The sequence below is a fragment of the Lithobates pipiens genome, unplaced genomic scaffold (assembly GCF_037356315.1).
Source record: "Lithobates pipiens isolate NorthernLeopardFrog02 unplaced genomic scaffold, aLitPip1_a1.2 Scaffold_22, whole genome shotgun sequence".
NCBI classification, from domain to species: Eukaryota; Metazoa; Chordata; class Amphibia; order Anura; family Ranidae; genus Lithobates; species Lithobates pipiens.
In genome coordinates, this window is record NW_027507784.1 from 55,493,777 (window position 1) to 55,513,092 (window position 19,316).

Sequence of the window (19,316 nt, forward strand, 5' to 3'; positions counted from 1 at the left end):
TACATTTTGCACTTTGACACCAAAGAAATTATCATTTTTGTGCTTTTATCAAAATGTAGTGTAGCACCCTCCTAGCGTAGGTTGTTAGGAAAATTTAGCTTTGGCGCCTTCAGTATTCCAGGGAGCAGTGATTGTTTGTTCTGGCCTGTTCAGGGTCTCATAGTCTGGGAGTTTGATTACTTCCCTCTACCTTCCAAAGCTTCTGGAGATTGAAATCAACCAGTATTTTTTGAATGAATATTTATCAGGTTCTAGCCAATTCCTGGAGAGGAAGTGTCCAGTAGGGGGCTGGAATGGAGATAAATATTTTGGGACACTGGAGAGCAGAGTTCCTTCTCTCCAGAAGGGTTCTAGAGGTGCAGGGGCTGCTGCTCTCAGGCAGCCCATGGAGTACAACTGCTCTAGAGGCCACAGAGGTGCCAGTACTGAGGGCTTTAATGGACATTGCTTAAAAGCTGATTACAGAACCTCTCACTCTCAGGGATCTGGTCCTGACAGGTGCCATCTCACTCACTGGACTGTGTCCGGGGGAAGATAAAAGGAAGCAGCTGTCCTTGGGGACTTGAGAGTAGTGACCTGGAATAAGTTGCATAGCGTGGGGGGTGCAGGGGGTGCCATGACATTTGGGGGGGCGAAGTTTCATGCCAGTATGTGTCACTACCTTCTCCTAATTTTAAGTTCCTGTGTCCCCGCACTCCGACCGCCATGTTCATTGTCTGGCGCCCTGTGATTGGGCGTATGGGAGTCATGTGAGGCGTAGGGCTGGCCTGTCCACGATCACAGTTGCTCCTGAAGTCTCGCTTCCGCACATGACCCCATGCATCCAATCACAGTGGGCCGGACACTGAACATGGCGGCCAGAACACGGGGGAGACAAGCAAAAGTGTGAGCTGCTGCGGACGCTGTCTTCTCCTCCTCCTATCTTCCGGACCATTGCAGGCCAGGACAAAAAGGAGAGTGAGATTCCCTCGTGAGAGTCATGTTACTGGCCCTTGGGGGGGGGGGGGGGGGAAGAGAAGAGAGAGAGAGAGAAAGAGTTCTCAGCATAGTGGACAGTACAGTGGTCAGTATAGTGGTCATTGTTGTTCTCAGTGTCTAGTATAGTTCTCAGTGTAGTGTACAGTATAGTATAGTGGTCAGTGCAGTTCTCAGTATAGTATAGTAGTCAGTGCAGTTCTCAGTATAGTATAGTGGTTAGTGTAATGGTCAGTAAAGGATTCAGGTTGGTCAGTACTATTGTATTGTTGGAAAGGACTCGGGGAGTGCTAAAAGTCCGCAGGTGAGGGGGCGCAAATTACTTGCCTTGCCCCGGGTGCTGACAACCCATGCTACGCCACTGCCTGGAATTGATCCCTGCAATTGTTGGCTGAAAGCTACACTGGGTACCAGTAGTTGTGCATTGGCGTAAGGCCACCAGATGCCCATAGACAAGCCTTATGGTCTTCTGTTGTGAGGCCTTGGACTGTTCACCACTAGCCATTACTACTATTAGGAGAGATTGTCCTCTAATTACTAACTACTGAGTGTTTTGAAGAACCCCATTCTCAAGTTCCCTCTCCCCTGTTGAAGATCTTCAAGCAATAAACTTTAAAAAGACGTCCCTTAGAATGTTTATTGGAGCCAGTTTGAATGGACTGTTGCTTCTGTGGACGGGCAACCTCTGTACTTATTGGGGACAAACTGGTTAAAATCAGTGACCCCTTTGGGGGGGGGGGGTGTCGCTAAAGCAGTTACATACACAAATCGGGTGACTTGCAGACAAACATCTATGTGGGCCTAATATGTTATTGTTTTTTTTGTTTTTTTTACTTTAACATAGAATGGTCTTTTATTGCAGGAACAAGTCATGTTGTGATTCCAGTTGCTGTTATAGTGACCCTGGTACTGTCAAGTCTTTTCATACTTGCATTATATCTGTTCAAGAAGAAAAGATGCCCTGCAGACTCCAGCTTGCAGGACCTGATCTGCATGCAGTCTGGCACAGAGGGAAGTAATGTGGAAGAAAGTATATTGATTACAGAACTGGAGGATGAAGGAAACAGATAGCAGTGTTTAGTTATGATCAACGCAAAGATGAAAGAGATCAAAGTGAGCTTGAAGACTTGTTACAATTTGGCACTGGAATGTAGATACATTTTCTATGCTTTTTTAAGCTTACAGAAAAACACCACTTTTTTTTAATAGACTTTAAAAAAATAAAAAACTCATCATCCAGGAAAATCAAGCAAGTTTTCAAAAAACAAAACAAAACTTTTCACCTTTTTCCTTTCTCCCACCGTCCCCTGAGAGCATTGCCTTAGACTTGCCCCCCAGTTTTCTGCAGACATGAGCAACTTTGAAGAAATGCTGAGAATAACCGACATGACAGAACAATGAAACTGAAGGCACTTTGGCTGTCTCTCACTTTAGGATTTCCTTCTGCTCAACTATTCAGCTCCAAAACACTGCTTTTTCTAAAGACGTTCTGGATTTCTAAAATGGTGATTTGGCGGACTGTAAGTGCTAAGATCACTATAAATGTTCACTGTTATTTCTTACCACGGTTTTAAAACATACTTGGCTCTCTGGAAAAAATGTAAACCAACAACAAGCAGATACGGGTTCTTACATGCAAGATTTTATCCCATGCTGAGCACCCACATAGAGAGGCCCGGAGTACAACCCCAAAGCCATAACGGAGGGCCGGCATGACAGGGGTTAATGGGGCATTAGGTATCTGAGGTTAGAGAAGCAGGGGAGTGCAGTGGGTGATTGAGGTGAGCGGAGCCCAGGAGGGGGAAGTGACGTAGGACAAGGATAGGGGGGTGGGGGACATCAGTCTGCAGGGGAAGAGAGAGGAACACAAAATATTTTGGAGTTAACAACCACCTTCTGTTGTCATTGCTTCTGCTTACTGTTGGCCTGCAAGTCTAGACATCTCAGCCATGGACTAATAGTATGGAGGGGTTAGGTCACACATGCTGACCACCGAAGTTGGTTGCTTGTTGCATTACAACAACACAACTCTCACTAGCGTGACCCCTACCCCACGCTCTAAAAGAAGCAAAAATGGAGGGGAGGTTCCTGATGTTTGTAATGAGCAACATTTGTTGTGTATATATTGGGTGAGCCTTAGGGCCATCAACAAATATTTCACCAGACATGAAGTGAAGGGAAATGTGCAACAGTGACATAGACAGCAATAAAAGCATACCGGGCCTTCCCCTACTCTGCTTAAAACAAACCTTTTCATGTCAATTTGTGGTACCATTGGAGATTTATCCATTGATGCATGCAGGTTTGTAAAGCTACTGCAAGTTTCACTTCTGGCTTTGGTGATGTCACATGCAGTTTCAGGAAATGGTTGTTGCTCAGAAAATTTCCTCTGAATTTTAAGGCTGAAATTATGACTAAGCAGAAGATGTGTGAAACATGTTAACCTTCCATTCATTTCTGTGACTACATCTGTCTACATTACAATAAAGACGTTTTTATTGGTATCCAGTTGCGATTTGCAGCTGCCTATTCCAAGTTTCCTTGTGTGTCGCGGTGGCGAGCCAGGCCAGCGCATGTGGGGTTACCTGCTGTGGGATCTCCTCAGCTCACCTGGAGCGGTGATTTCTCCTCTACCTTCCCAAAATCAATTCATATTTCATCCCTCTGGTCATTCTTTGGTTAAAAAAGTAGCCACAGTGAGTAAAAAGGTACAAAAGAATTTTGGGGCTCAGAGAGGCAGAAAATGTCTCAATGGGCTCAAAAGTCCCCAAAACAGATGTAACAAGGCTTAAAATGCCAAAAGATCAAGAAGGCCACTGATGATTCTGCTGACGTCACTTCCTGTTTTGGCTGCGTCACTCAGGAAAGGGGAATTTTCAAGCCAATTTTGGCGCTTTTTAAGGCTGAAATCAATTTTTATTGAATCTCTCTGGTCATTTTTTGGTAAAAAGAAGCCACAACAGGTAAAAATGTGTGAAAATGTAAAGGGCTGCACCCCCCAAAAAATTTTGCACCTTTTTACCTGTTGTGGCTTCTCTTTACCAAGGAATGACCTGAGGAATGAAATATGAATTGATTTCAACCTTCAGGCTGGGTTCACATATCTGAAAATTGGATGCGGGTTTCCATGCAGTGAACCATGGCCACACATATGCGCATTTCCTGAAACTGGAAGTGACATCACCAAACCCAGATGGAGTAAGGAAGGGTTATAACCCCGGTTGTTGTTGTTTTTTTTTTGCCATCTGTCTGCCATTGGGGAGATTTTCCTTCACTTTGTTCCGCCAAAACTGGAAGTGAGAGGTAATCCCTCCAAAGTAAGGGAATCCCTGATTGTCATCAGTGCTAGTGTACCCATTGGAAGATTTCCCTTACATTCCTGTTCTAGGGACAGCCCACAATGTAAGGTTTTCTTTCACTTTTCACTCTCGGTGATAATGGTAAACAGGACAGATAAAAAGGGTGAATCTCCCTAATGACAGACAGCAATAAAAACTTGCAGGTGTTTTAATCACTGTCTTCTCTATCCAAAACTAACATTTTGGCTTTATATTTTTAGCACATCTTAATTAATATTAGTGAGCAATGGTTTGGGCCCTTTGTCTTTTTTCAATCTTTTTTATACAGGAAAAGCTTGTAAAATGTCTCTGCACCATTTTATTATCCATATAAAACCCTTTGTGTCATATACCTTATGATGATTATTTTCAAAGTAGAAAGCAGGCTGTAACTGTATTCACCATACACGTCACTGTGGCCATTTTAACTGTAGGGAGCACCCTCAGTTTTCTGGGGAATTCATGTCGCTTCTCGGCCCTCTGTGCGTCCACGTATATGCAGTACAAGGCGAATCCATGCACGCGCAGTACAGCGGCACACAGAGAATCTGCGTGTCTGCACTACACGTTGGGGTGCATTTTTTGATGCATTTTTCAGAAGTGCAGGGAATTTTTTTTAACATGGGTTCCTAAGGAGCACGTTCACATCAATGCATTTTTGTGCCTCTGCGTTTTTGGAAAGGGTCGGGGACTTTTTACATGTAATAGACTTCAATGGACCCGAATCACCAAACACGGATGGAGTGTTTACGGACGGAGTAAGGGAGGGTTGAAAACCCTGTTGTTTTTTTGTTGTTTTTTTGCCATCTGTGTTCCATTGGGGAAATTTTTCTTCACTTCCTGTTCCCATAGCCAAAACTGGAAGTGAGAGGTAATCCCTCCAAAGTAAGGGAATCCCTGATTGTCAGTGCTATTGTCCCCCCTATGTAAATTGGTATCTGCTATATTGTACCCCTACCCATTCACCAAAAAAAAGAGTAGTGTAGTGTAACAAAAGACAATAGACAGTTTTTGACAAGTCCTTTATTAAAAATGTCTTCTTCCTTCTAGAGGGCTTCTCCCACTTCTTCCTCCGGTCTTCTCCTTCTCCCTGCGATCTTCTTTTTATTACTCGGTTGTCTTCTTCTCCCACTTCTTCTTCCGGTTTTATTCTTTTTCTCCTGTCTTCTTTGTCCAATGTTCATCTTCCTCTGCCGCCACTCCCACTGACGACCCTCCTTCGCTGCGTCCCAATGATCTGTCCGCGCTGATGTCTTAGTTAATGATGGGGGCGTGGCCAATAGATTACATCATCCGGATGATGTCATCTGATGGCCACGCCCTCATCATTATCTAAGAAATGCTTGACATTGGAGTGGACAGATCAGCAGGACACAGCATCGGAGGAGGGTCGTTGGCGGGAGTGGCGGAGGAAGAATACAGAAGAAAGAAGAAGACCAGAAGAAGAAGCAGGAGAAGGAGAAGACCGGAGGGAGAAGGATAAGTCCAGAGGAAGAAGTGGGAGAAGCCCGGATGAGGGAGGAAAATGAAGACATTTTTAATAAAGGACTTGTCAAAAACTGTCTATTGTGTTTTGTCACACTACACTACTTTTTTTTGGTGAATAGGTAGGGGTACAATGTACCCGAAACCCATTCACATGGGGGGGCGGGATCTGGGGGCCCCCTTGTTAAAGGGGGCTTTCAGATTCCGATAAGCTCCCCACCCGCAGACCCCAACAACCACCGGGCAAGGGTTGTCGGGAAGAGGCCCTTGTCCCTTTCAACATGGTTTCAAGGTGCTTTGGAGTGGGGGGCACAGAGCCCCCCTGCCCCAAAGCACCCGCCCCATGTTGAGAACATGCAGTCTGGTATGGTTTGGGGGGGGGGCTCCTTTCCTGACCTGCCGGGCTTCATGCTCGAATAAGGGTCTGGTATGGATTTTTTTATGGATCCAAAACCTTACTAGACCCAAGGGCCTGGTATTGATCTGGGAGGAGGACCCCATGCTGTTGTTTTATTTTACACTATTTTTTTTTTAGCCGGCAATTTTTATTTTTGCAATCAGCTGTCAGCAGGGAAGCCCGCTGACAGCTGATGACTCATCGGTTGTTAAGGACGCAGCAGCCAGCTTTCCGGCCCCCTCCTTAGCAACCAGCTATATACAGTGTAAAAAAAGAAAATGCAATTTGTGGTAAAAACACGGAAACGTGGCAAGCACCAAAAAAAGCACTACAGAAATGCTCAAGAGCAACATGCCTAGATGTGAATCGAGCCTAACTGAACAATCTGAAGTTAGAAGCTGATTGGCTACTATGCAGAGCTGCACCAGATTTTGTACTCTCCCCTTTTAGTAGATCAACTCCATTTTCTCCATCCATCCTCCACCCATTTTCACTCACCTCTGCCTGTCCTTCACAGTCCTCCATCTCTCCTCTCCCCACAATAAAAAAAAAAAAGGCCTGAAGATTCCTGGCATTTCTAAAGGAAATATCCCAGGAGTCAACAGGAGTGGAGTTTTGAGGTCATTCACCTAGGCGGGAGAAGCAGAAAGTTGAAAGAACTATGAAAAAAGGCATTTGGAGATAGAAAATTATAATTTTGTCATCCATTTGGTATTTAAAGGGGGGGGGAGGGGAATTCTAGTAGAAGAAAATTCTATTAAAAAGGTTGAAGATTCGCTTTAAATACCAGTTTATTTATTTTTATTTCCATTCTCCCAAATTTAAATACCAAATTAAATATCAGCCTTTTTTTTTTTTATTTCATTCTCCTAGACTGAAGGTATTCTTTTACCTAATATAACCAGACCAAAAATCTATTTAAGAATATGGACAGCTACTGTATGCAATATATAAGGTTTGCATATAAAGTGTTACTAAAACCACAAGTAAAATCAGTCTGTATATGCCAGGCATATGCAGTTATTGGACCTCCAGCTGCTGCAGAACTACAAGTACCATGAGGCATAGCAAGACTCTGACAGCCACAAGCATGACACCCAGAGACAGAGGCATGATGGGACTTGTAGTTTTGCAACAGCTGGAGATCCGCTAATTGCATATCCCTGCAGTAAAGCATGCTTATTATACTCACTATAGAACCAAAGGGGTTAATCCTCTGCATTGTGTAAAAAGGTTGTTTGATCCTGTCCTCTCTGATCCTCCCCTTTTTCCACTGTCCCCAATCCATCTCCTCGTAAGACAGAGCCTTTGGAGTCACTCACATTCTCTGTTTGGTGTGTATTGCTAGAGAGTTTTTTTTTTCTCTTGGGAAGGTGCATGTGTTTAGCACAGGGCCAAATAACACTATCTGGACAGAGAGTCAGGGGTCCTGCAGCCTCATAGGACAATCGGAGGAGAATGAAAACAACTCATCCTACAAGCTTTAACCAGACAGTGATAGAAGTCACAAGACTGCTATATACTGCTGATGAGAAAAGGTATTTAGCAGTTTATAGTTACAAAAATAATTGCATTTTCAAGTTCTGTGTACTGTGGGAGACCAGATATAGTGAATGCAGGGTCCTGGGTTTAGTAACACTTTAAAGTGGGGTGCCCCCTGAAAAAAAAGACTTTTAATAATCAGACACTTACCTGTCCCAGGGTCCAGTGATGTGGGGGAATGAAGCCCCCCCCCCCCCCCCCTCCGCTCATGGCGCCGTCATTCGTACTGTGGGCACCCGGCTGTGGCTTCACAGTCGGCTCCCACTGCGCACGTGCGAGCGGCGCAGGGCGCCGTGATACGCCGCACAGTCACCTGGGACACGTGACAGGTCCCAGGTGACTGTGCGACGCGAGGGGAAGTGATGTCACCAGCCCGGGCAAGGAAGAAGGCAGACTATGAGGGATCCCCTAGCAACAGGTATTTAGAGGTGAGTAAAAAAAAAATTTTTCCAATTATTTTTTTTAAGAATTTTAAACAATTTTTTTTTTTTTGGTGGCAACACCACTTTAAGCTTCAGTTTGGCATTGTACAAGATCATGGACTGTTATGGACAGCTAATCTCATTATTTTTATTTTCTGTTGGCACCAGACCAGGAGCTTCCAAAGTCCTATGTATAAGTAAAGCCTCATACACAGAAGACATTTTGCTATCTCTCCTAGACTCCTTTCATCCTGACACAATTGTTTTTGGCAGAAAAACAAAAAAACATCAGATGCCCCTAAAAGCCATGTTAAAAACATCCTGTGTGTATGAGGCCTAAATGTGATTGTGACTACCGTATATAATAGATGGTATAAACCCAACACAATATACAATCATAAAATGACAGGTTTTGTTTCAGTAACCGCACATTGTTGTTGTTTTTCACTGCAGCAGTACAGGAAGTAATGTCTGCTGTGTCAGCTCCACTTTACCTACTTGCTGCTCTGTATTGTGCACACTGCACCCCACACATCAATGGTCTCTGGAGGCTTTGCTTTTGGCATGACACAGGACTGATGGTAGCGCTCACCTTTTCTTCTCCAGTCAAATTGTTTTTCTGGATGCCCCAAACAATGGGAAAGGGGATTCATCAGAGAAAATGACTTTACCCCAGTCCTCAGCAGTCCAATCCCTGTACCTTTTGCAGAATATCAGTCTGTCTCTGATGTTTTTCCTGGAGAGAAGCGGCTTCTTTGCTGCCCTCCTTGACACCAGGCCATCCTCCAAAAGCCTTGCACTCAAGTCAATGTACTCACACCTGCCTGCCGCCATTCCTGAGCAAGCTCTGCACTGGTGGTGCCCCCGATCCCGCAGCTGAATCAACTGTAGGAGATGGTCCTGGCGCTTGCTGGACTTTCTTGGGTGCCCTGCATAGGATTGACACCTGTCCGGGATTTGAATCATATGTCCGGGTTTCAGTCCACCTGAAACCCAGACATAAAAATTCAGACAGGGATGTGGCTTGCAACAAGGCCTGAGAGGAGAGTGAGGGGGCACTATACATGCCGCATTACTATTCTCTTTAGAGCGCCCAAAGGTGTCCCAAGTCTAATACAATTAGGGTTGCCACCTGTTTGGGATTCACCCGGACAGTTCAGGTTTGGAATCATGTGTCCAGGTTTCAGACTGCCTGAAACCTGGACACATTATTCACACTGGGCTATGGCTTCCCAGCAGGGTTGCTGGCTACAGTTGTCTAAGCCGAGAGTGTCTGCTTCACTCTCTTTTATGCTGCCCAAAGCAGGCACTAACAATCCTCCCCTCAAATACACACACAGACAGGAGAGGAGAGAGGGCTCGATCTGCACCTCTTCCTCCCTCCTGCCCCTACACCCCTGTGTCTGCCCACATTTCAATCCCGGTCCTGTGCCTCAGAAAAGGAAAGTGTGGGCTGTAAATTTGAAGTCCAGCAGCCTCAGATACATCTGGATGAGAGGTGCTGACTGCCAAGGGGTGAGTGAGCTCACCATCCATCCCTGTCTGTGACTGAAGTCCCCCCCTTCTCTCTCCTGCCTCTGAGTAAGTACACTAAGGTAAATAAGGGTTCTCAGAGCACCCCTTACATCAGAGCTCCCTTTACATCAGAGGCCACAGTGTTCCCCCTTACATCAGAGTCCTCTCCGTACATCAGAGTTCTCAGTGTTCCCCCTTAAAGGTTTCCCAGAGCATCCCTTATGTCAGAGTCCCCATAGTTCCCCCTTACATCAGAGTCTGCAGAGTCCCCCCTTACAGTGAAAGGGAACTCTGTGAGTTCAGATGTAAAAGGGGAACTCTGTGGACTCTGATGTAAAGGGGGACTCTTGTTTTTAACTTCATATGATTAGAAATGTTTTTTTATGGGATTAAGTTCATTTTCATGAAGAGGGACTTTGCATTCTGGAGTATCTGCAAACTGTTATCATAAAAACTGAGGCAGCAGACTTTGTGAAAATTTTTATTTGTGTCATTTGGAAAACTTTTGGCCACGGCTGTAGATTTCATATATGAAAATTTTCCCTCTAGTGGTCATCTGTATATGATTGCATGTGATTAGCAATTTAGTGAAACACAAGCGCCCTGTAAGGCTAGGTTTTGTTTAATTACAGGTACTTGTATAACGCCATCAATTTACACAGTGCTTTATATATGTATATATATATTATACATTCACATCAGTCCCTGTCTTCAAGGAGCTTACACTCTAAGGTCCCTAACTCACCTTCATACATACACATACTAGGAAAAATTTAGAAAGGATCCAATTAACTGCTTGCCGCCCGCCCACCGTCATATGACGGCGGAGCGGTGCAGCACTTGTTCTGGGCCGTCATCATATAACGGCGGCCCAGAATGGCTGCCCCTGCACGGCGATCGTGGCAGCGCCGTGTTACTAGGACACGGCGCGTGACCCCGATCTCCAATCACAGCCGGTCACATGTAAACAAGGAAGTGCTGGTAATCGGTGCGCCTCGCCTCACACTGACTCCTCACAGGGGAACATTTAGGAATGTAATCAGGGCACTGATCATCAGTGCCCTGATTACAATAGTAAAAAAATTGTGTAAAAAAACAGTGCCCACCAATGCCAACGATCAGTGCCCACCAGTGGCAGCAATCAGTGCCCACCACTGCCCACAAGTGCCACCAATCAGTGCCCATTAGCGATGCAAGTCAATGCTGGCAATCAATGCTGCCTATCAGTGCAGCCCATCAATGCACATTACTGCAGTCAATCAATGCCCATCAGTGTCGCCCATCAGTGCCACCCATCAATGCCCATCAGTGTCCACCAGTACCGCCTAGCTGTGCTGCCTATTAGTGCCCACCAGTGCCGCTTAACAGTGCCTACCAGTGCCACCTAACAGTGCCCGTCAATGCCGCCTATCAGTGCTCATCAGTGCCACATATCAGTGAGACCTGTCAGTGCCCATAAGTGCGGCATATTAGGCCTCCTCATCAGTGCCACCTAATCAGTGGCAGTAAGCGAAGCCTCATCAGTGCCCATAAGTGCCACCTCGTCAATGCCCACCAGTTCAGCCTATCAGTGCCCATCTGTGCCGCCTCATCAACGCACATCAGCGAAGGCAAAAAATTACAAAATTTAATGACAGAAAAAAAAGTGAAAAACATTTATTTTTTGGTAATTTTTTATTTTTTTTTGTAAAAAATAAAATACCCAACAGTGATTAAATGCCACCAAAAGAAAGCTCTATTTGTGTGAAGAAAATGATAATAAATTTGTTTGGGTACAGTGTAGCACGACCGAGAAATTGTCATAGCTGAAAAATGGCTTGGGCAGGAAGGGGGTGAAAGTGCCCTGTAGGCAAGTGGTTAAAGCGGTTTTATAACTGCAGAAAAACAAATCTGTAAGGCAAAAGCATAATGAGCTGCTACACCACATACTAGCTCATTTTAAAGCGGGAGTCCGCCGGGAGTTCCGCCGTTTTTTTTTTTTAAAAGCCAGCAGCTACAAATACTGCAGCTGCTGACTTTTAAAATAAGGACACTTACCCGCCCAGCGCGCCCGTGATGTCGGCACCCGAAGCCGATCTCTCGATCGTTTCTCGGGTGCTGCCGCCGCCATCTTGGGTATGGGAATCAGGAAGTGGAGCCTTTCGGCTTCATTTCCCGGTTCCCTACTGCGCATGCGTGAGTTGCGCTGCGCAATAAGGATGGACCCGCTGCCTCTGGGATCTGTGTGTTTCCCAGCAGGCAGCGGGGGACTTTCGGAAAGGGGCGTAGATTCACGCCCCTTTCCGCAGAGAGCTATCCTGGAAGTGGGTGCAGATACCTGTACTGTACAGGTACCTGCACCCCCCTCCCCCCTGAAAGGTGCCAATTGTGGCGCCAGAGGGGGGGAGGATTCCAATGAGCGGAAGGTCCACTTTAGGGTGGACCTCCGCTTTAACTTACCTTAGATTGAAGCATCAGTATTGCATCTCGGTCGCAGCTGAGGGAGCTGACATTTTCCCCTCTGCGTGTCTTCCGGGTTCACAGCTCCGGTGCTGTGAGTGGTCAAAGTCTATGACGTCACTCCCATGCATGTGCGCGGGAGTCCTCCATTCCGGCAAGGTCTGGCAGCATCCGCCGGACCTTCAGAGTGCATGCGCCGCTGGCACCAACGGCTGCATGCAAGGTGAATATCTTATAAACCTCTTTAACAAGTGGTTAAAAGAAAAACTCCTTTGAAGGATGAGAAGATGGGAAACACGTCACTGGGCACCAGAGGGGATCTTGCCACCATCAGGAAATGCAGCCAAGAGGTTCTCCTCAAACATTCTGGGCTCCCTTTGGGATGGAGGCAGCAGAATGGCAATTTTTTTTTTCTAGGATCTAACAAGGTGGCCACCCAATAGCGATTCCTCTTTTTGATAAGCCAACTCCTGGGTAGAGATGGCCTTGCAGTTCGCCCGGCGGTCGGTTCGTGGCGAATTTTACTCGTTCGCGATTTGCCAAACCGGCGGACTTCTGGCGCTGTTCGCGGCGGCCGTATTTGTTTACATTGTGAAGAACTTTGACCCATGACACATCCATCATGGGGTACAGGACAGCCAATTGAGACATTTCAGCACATGGACAATTGGACATTCCCCCTACCTTATAAATAGACCTGATCTGGTGGCCATTTTACATTCTGTCTTTTGTCAGTGTTGGGAGAGGTTGCTGTGTGGAGCAGGGACAAACTGTAGTGACACAAATCGCTAGCTATTAGGTCCACAAAAGTCCTTTTAAGGACTGGTATAGGTGTACAGTATATAGGGTTCTGGTGCACTGCTGCTGACTGCTGTGCTGGTGATTACTGAGGGCACTGCTGACCGATTCTGCAGCTGTCTTTTGTCAGTGTAGAGACAGGACGCTGTGTGGAACAGGGACAGTCAGTTTAATCACTAGCTATTACTATTAGGTCCACAAAGGTCCTTTTAAGGACTGGTATAGATGTACAGTATATAGGGTTGTACACGTATAATATACTTTCTTTCAAATATACAAAGTATATTATGGTGCACTGCTGACTGCTGTGCTGCTGAGTGCTGCCCGATTCTGCAGCTCATTTATCAGTGTAGGGACTGAAGGACAGTTTGGTGTTCTAAGCAGGGACAGTCTGCAAATCACTAGCTACTAGGTCCACAAAGGTCCTTTTATAGATGTACAGTATATAGGGTTGTACAGGTATAATATACTTTCTTTCAAATATACAAAGTACATTATGGTGCACTGCTGACTGCTGTGCTGCTGAGTGCTGCCCGATTCTGCAGCTGTCTTTTATCAGTGTAGGGGCTGAGGGACAGTTTGATGTTCTGAGCAGGGACAGTCTGCAAATCACTAGTAGGGATGGCCGAACTGTTTGCCCGGTGGTCGGTTTGTGGCGAATTTTGCGTGTTCGCGATTCGCCCAATCTGTGGACTATTGCCACTGTTCGCCCGGCGGACATATGTGTTTACAGTGTGAAAGAACTTTGACCCATGATGACACATCCATCATGGGGTACAGGACAGCCAATTGAGACATTTCAGCACATGGACAATTGGACATACCCCCTACCTTATAAATAGACCTGATCTGGTGACCATTTTACATTCTGACTTATGTCAGTGTAGGGAGAGGTTGCTGTGTGGAGCAGGGACAGACTGTAGTGACACAAATCGCTAGCTATTAGGTCCACAAAAGTCCTTTTAAGGACTGGTATAGGTGTAGTACAGTATATAGGGTTCAGTGCACTGCTGTGCTGGTGATTGCAGCAGCCTGTTTTTTGTCAGTGTAGGCACAGGATGCTGTGTGCAGCAGGGAGAGACTGTAGTGACACAAATCACTAGCTATTAGGTCCACAAAAGTCCTTTTAAGGATTGGTATAGCTGTAGTACAGTATATAGGGTTCAGTGCACTGCTGTGCTGGTGATTGCAGCTGTCTTTTGTCAGTGTAGGGACAGGACGCTGTGTGCAGCAGGGACAGTCCGTTTAATCACTAGCTAGCTATTACTATTAGGTCCACAAAGGTCCTTTTAAGGACTGGTATAGGTGTACAATATATAGGGTGCTGGTGCATTGCTGTGCTGCAGATTACTGCTCGTTTCTGCAGCTGTCTTTTATCAGTGTAGGGACTGAGGTACAGTCTGCAAATCACTAGCTACTAGGTCCACAAAGGTCCTTGTAAGGACTGGTATAGGTGTACAATATATAGGGTGCTGGTGCAGGGCTGTGCTGCAGATTACTGCTGGTTTCTGCAGCAGTCTTTTATCAGTGTAGGGACTGAGGTACAGTCTGCAAATCACTAGCTACTAGGTCCACAAAGGTCCTTGTAAGGACTCATATAGGTGTACAATATATAGGGTGCTGGTGCAGGGCTGTGCTGCAGATAACTGCTGGTTTCTACAGCAGTCTTTTATCAGTGTAGGACTGAAGTACAGTCTGCAAATCACTAGCTACTAGGTCCACAAAGGTCCTTGTAAGGACCGGTATAGGTGTACAATATATAGGGTTGTGATGCACTGCTGATGACTGCTGCCCTATTCTGCAGCAGTCTTTTATCAGTGTAGGGACTGAGGGACAGTCTGCAAATCACTAGCTACTAGGTCCACAAAGGTCCTTTTAAGGGCTGGTATAGGTGTACTATTTGGTGTGCAGTATAAAGTGGTGTAATACAAGTATAAAATACTTGAACATATAGAAAGCATAGTATAGTGCATTTCCACTGTGCAGCATTGTGACTGCTGAGCGGTTCAGCAGCGATACTACAAAGAGTGACAAACGCAATAAAAAAAAAGTATTATAAGTGGTGTGAAAGACCAGTGGCCCCCAAAAACGACAGATTGAAGCGGGTGGTATATACCTTCTTCCACATACATACTAAAGACTTTTGTCACAGGGTCATTTAAAAAATGACAGGCAGAGGAAGAGGCAGGCCCTTCTGCAGGGGTGGTAGGGCAGGAGCAACAGGCTTGAGCCAAAGTGGCAAATTGCAGAAGGTGCGTGCGATTACGTCAAAAGATGCACCAGACTTGGTTGAGTGGCTCACTCAGCCTTACTCTTCTGCACCCTCCTCATCCTCTTGATCTGCACCCTCTTCTTCACTCTCTGCTGTGTGCGCCCCCAAAGACACTACCACCAACACCACCACTACCACCATATACCCTCCGCTTGAGACACAGGGATTATTTTCCGATCCATATCAAGACATTTCTGATGCGCAGCCACTCTTGGTATTGGATCAGAAAGAGGAGGTAGCAACAACCGCCACTCAGCAGTCTGACGACAGTACCCAGATCAGCCCAAGGAGGAGGTTGGTCCCCGGTGTTGCTGCCTACTCCGAGATCTCTACTTATAGCGGTGGGGAAGGTGACGTTGATGATGACGTGTCTAGTGATGTCACGTGGGTGCCCACAAGAGAGGAAGAGGAGGAGAGTTCAGAGGGAGATATGGACCAGCAGATAGGGAGGAGAAGCAGGAAGAACTTACATTGCACAGGAGGGACAAAGCAGTCTGCTAATGTATCAGGAGCAAGGCATCAACCATGTACAGTCACATCTGGCGCTCCCAGAATGCCGGCACATGGCTCCACAGTGTGGGCTTTTTTTAACGTGTCCGCTGCTGACAATAGTGTTGCCATCTGCAGCCTTTGCAGTCAACGCATAAGTCACAGTAAGCCCAACACTCACCTAGGGAGGACCGCCTTAAGAAGGCACATGAGCTGCCATCACCGAGCCCAGTGGGAGTAACGGAACACACAAAGCCACACTCCAGGCTCTCACCGTCCAGCCTCGTCTTCTACTTCTCCTTCTTCTCTCTCCTCACAATTGTCATCCACTCCACTTTCCATCACGACATCCTCACGTTTTTCTGCAAAAAGGCAGGCTTCTGTGGGCCAAATGTTTGAGTGTAAAAAAATGATGACACCGGATAACCCTCTTGCCCAACGGTTGATAGCTGGCTTGTCAGCCCGCCAACTACTGCCATATAAACTGGTGGACTCGGAGGCCTTTAGAAAATTTGTGGCCATTGGAACACCACAATGGAAGGTCCCAGGAAGGAAGTATTTCTCACAGAAGGGCATCCCAGAGCTATATGGCCATGTTCAGCGGCAAGTGAATGTATCTCTGGCTCACAGTGTCAGTGCCAAGATATATCTGACCCCAGACACGTGGTCTAGCAAACATGGGCAAGGAAGGTATATCACTTTTACTGCCCACTGGGTGAACCTTCTGACGGCCGTCAAGCATGTAACCCGTGGCACCCGTGTAGATTTGGTTTTATAGCCACGGATTGCATGCAGGCCTGGCTCTTCTTCTCCTCCTCCTACTCCATCCTCCTCCCTCTCCTCCTCAGCTGACTCCTTTTACGCTGCTATCGTCTCCTCCGCTGCGCTGCCCAAGCTCCCCAGAACCTATTCGACATGCCAGGTGAGACATTGCCATGCTGTGCTGCGTCTGTTGTGCCTGGAAGCCAAGAGCCACACTGGCCCGGCACTCCTTTCAGCTTTGCGTTCACAGGCAGATCAGTGGCTAACACCGCTCAATTTGACAGTTGGTAAAGTGGTGTGTGACAACGGTGCCAATCTGCTTAGCGCATTGAAACAGGGAAAAATTACGCACATACCATGCATGGCACACGTCTTAAACTTGGTCATGCAGCGATTCGTTGTCAAATACCCTAGGGTCCAGGACATCTTGCGGCAGGTAAGGAAAATCTCGGCCCATTTCAGAAGATCTTACACAGCCATGGCTCGCCTTGCTGACATTCAGCAGTGACACAATCTGCCGGTCAGACGTCTTATTTGCGATTGCCCGACGCAATGGAACTCAACCTTCTATATGCTTGATAGGCTGCTCCAGCAGAAACGTGCAGTTAACGTCTACCTGTACGAACTCTGCGGCAGAACAGGTTCTGGGAGCTTGGTTTTTTTTCACCGCGCCAGTGGTTGCTCATGCGCGACGCATGCAGACTTCTGCGCCCATTTGATGAGATTACCAAACTGGTCAGTCGCAGCCATGGCGCCATCAGTGACATGGTACCTTATGCCTTCTTTATGGAGCATGCATTGCGTCATGTCATTGATCAAACCGTGGAGGAGCAGGAGCAGGAAGATGCGGAAGTCGCAATGCTGGATGAATTCCCAGGGGGGGCTACTCTATCTGAGACAAGTCAACAACAGGAGTCTGAAGAGGAGTCAGAGGAGGATGGTGCCGGGGGGGATGAGGAGGAGCAAGAAGAGCATGCTTTAAACCTTTCTGGGATCCCTGTTGTTGTGCGTGGATGGGGAGAGGAGAATGAAGGGGACGACATTATCCTGGATGATGAGCAGGAGCCAGGCCGCCTCACCGCTTCCAGTTTAGTGCAAATGGGGGCCTTCATGCTCCAGTGTTTTAACAGGGACCCCCATATAAAAAGCATAAGGGTCAAGGACCAGTACTGGGGGGCAACGTACTTAGAGCCCGGGTACAAACACAAAATGGCAGAAATGTTACCATCGTCACAGAGGGCTGTCAGAATGGAGCAATTCCAGGCCTTGCTTCGAGAAATGCTGCATTCTGCTTTTGCGTGCGCTGGCAGAGGAGTAATTCCCACTCCCAGAGAAAGAGTTGCGGGTACCAATCCAACAGCGCCTGCAAGAAGAGGGCAGTTTGAAGATGTGTTGGTGACTTCTGATATGAGGTCATTCTTTGAGCCGACCCATCGACAGGTGTCATCCGGATCCAGCATCAGGGAATGCCTAGACCGTCAGGTGTCCGACTACATCGGGTTAACAGCCGATGTGGGCGCTCTGAGGAGTGATGAACCCCTGGACTACTGGGTGGGCAGGCTTGACCTCTGGCCAGAGCTTGCCCAATTTGCAATGGAACTGTTGGCTTGCCCCTCGTCCAGTGTCCTGTCCGAAAGGACGTTCAGTGCAGCAGGGAGGATCGTGACCGATAAGTGCACTCGCCTAGCTCACGACAGTGTTGACTACCTCACATTTCTAAAAATGAATGAGGCATGGATCTGGGAGGAATTCAACACATGAGACCAGTAGACCATGTATATCTCTATAAACTATTTATTTAATCGAGCACACAGACCTTTTTTCTACATTTGGCTCACTTCCTTGTACAAAAAAAGCACACTGTACTATATGCCCGTACCCTCCTGTTTGAAGAGGTGTCATATTTTTGGTGCCCAGCAGCGAGTTGCTGGTATCAGTGCTGCTGTCAGTGCTCTCTATCTCGGTGCTGGTGTCAGTGCTCTCTCTCTATCTCGGTGCTGGTGTAGTGTCAGTGCTCTCGATCCCGGTGCTGGTGTGGTCTCAGTGCTCTCTATCTCGGTGCTGGTGTCAGTGCTCTATATCACGGAGCTGGTGTCAGTGCTCTATATCACGGAGCTGGTGTCAATGCTCTATATCACGGTGCTGGTGTCAGTGCACTCTATCATGGTGCTGGTGTCAGTGCTCTATATCTCGGTGCTGGTGTCAGTGCTCTATATCACAGTGCTGGTGTCAGTGCTCTCTATCACGGTGCTGGTGTCAGTGCTCTCTATCACGGTGCTGGTGATCATCTCCCGCACCTTCTTCATAGCCTACCCTGACCTTTCCTCTCCTCCATTGCCTTCACACGTTCCCGAGTCCTGAATTGTCAAAATTTCACAGATAAAAAAGAATGCTTGTAGTTGTCGATCCCAGATTCACCTCATACATGTGTTATGTCAGTGGCCATGTGGTGGGACTATGTGTGCACAGCTAGTAAGTATTTTGTGGCTGAAAATATGACCTGTAGGTTTTTAAGGTTCGCTTCCCATTGAAGTCAATGGGGCCCGCCGCGAACTTTGTGGTTTGCAAACTTTTGGCCGCATTCGCGGTTCGCGTTCGCGAAACGTCCCATCGGAAGTTCGTCCATCACTACTCCTGAGGTTCTTGCATAGATATTTGAGCATTCACCACAATTTAACAGCGGCGAGACAAATGCGCAGAACAAGAACATTTGTTTAATTTCGTTATCTACATAAATTAGTTAAATCTGTTTTCAGAATTTGTTTTGTTTATTCTAATCGATTTGAATTCCTTTTGAAATCGAGTTTATTCTATTCAAAATATGAATTTTGGAAGATGGTTATATTCTTTCTATTCCATTGTGTTTTTTCTACTTTTATTTT

General features: G+C 46.7%; 1 protein-coding gene across 1 annotated transcript in view; it reads left to right on the forward strand.

The window, feature by feature from the left end:
• PLA2R1 (phospholipase A2 receptor 1) overlaps positions 1–3,479 on the forward strand; it is a 193,552-nt gene extending 190,073 nt beyond the window's left edge. The window contains exon 30 of the mRNA XM_077447604.1: positions 1,838–3,479. Within this exon, the coding sequence (XP_077303730.1) occupies positions 1,838–2,046 (209 nt within the window). The 3' untranslated portion in view covers positions 2,047–3,479. The remainder of the gene's footprint in view (positions 1–1,837) is intronic.
• The last annotated feature ends 15,837 nt before the right edge of the window (positions 3,480–19,316 follow it).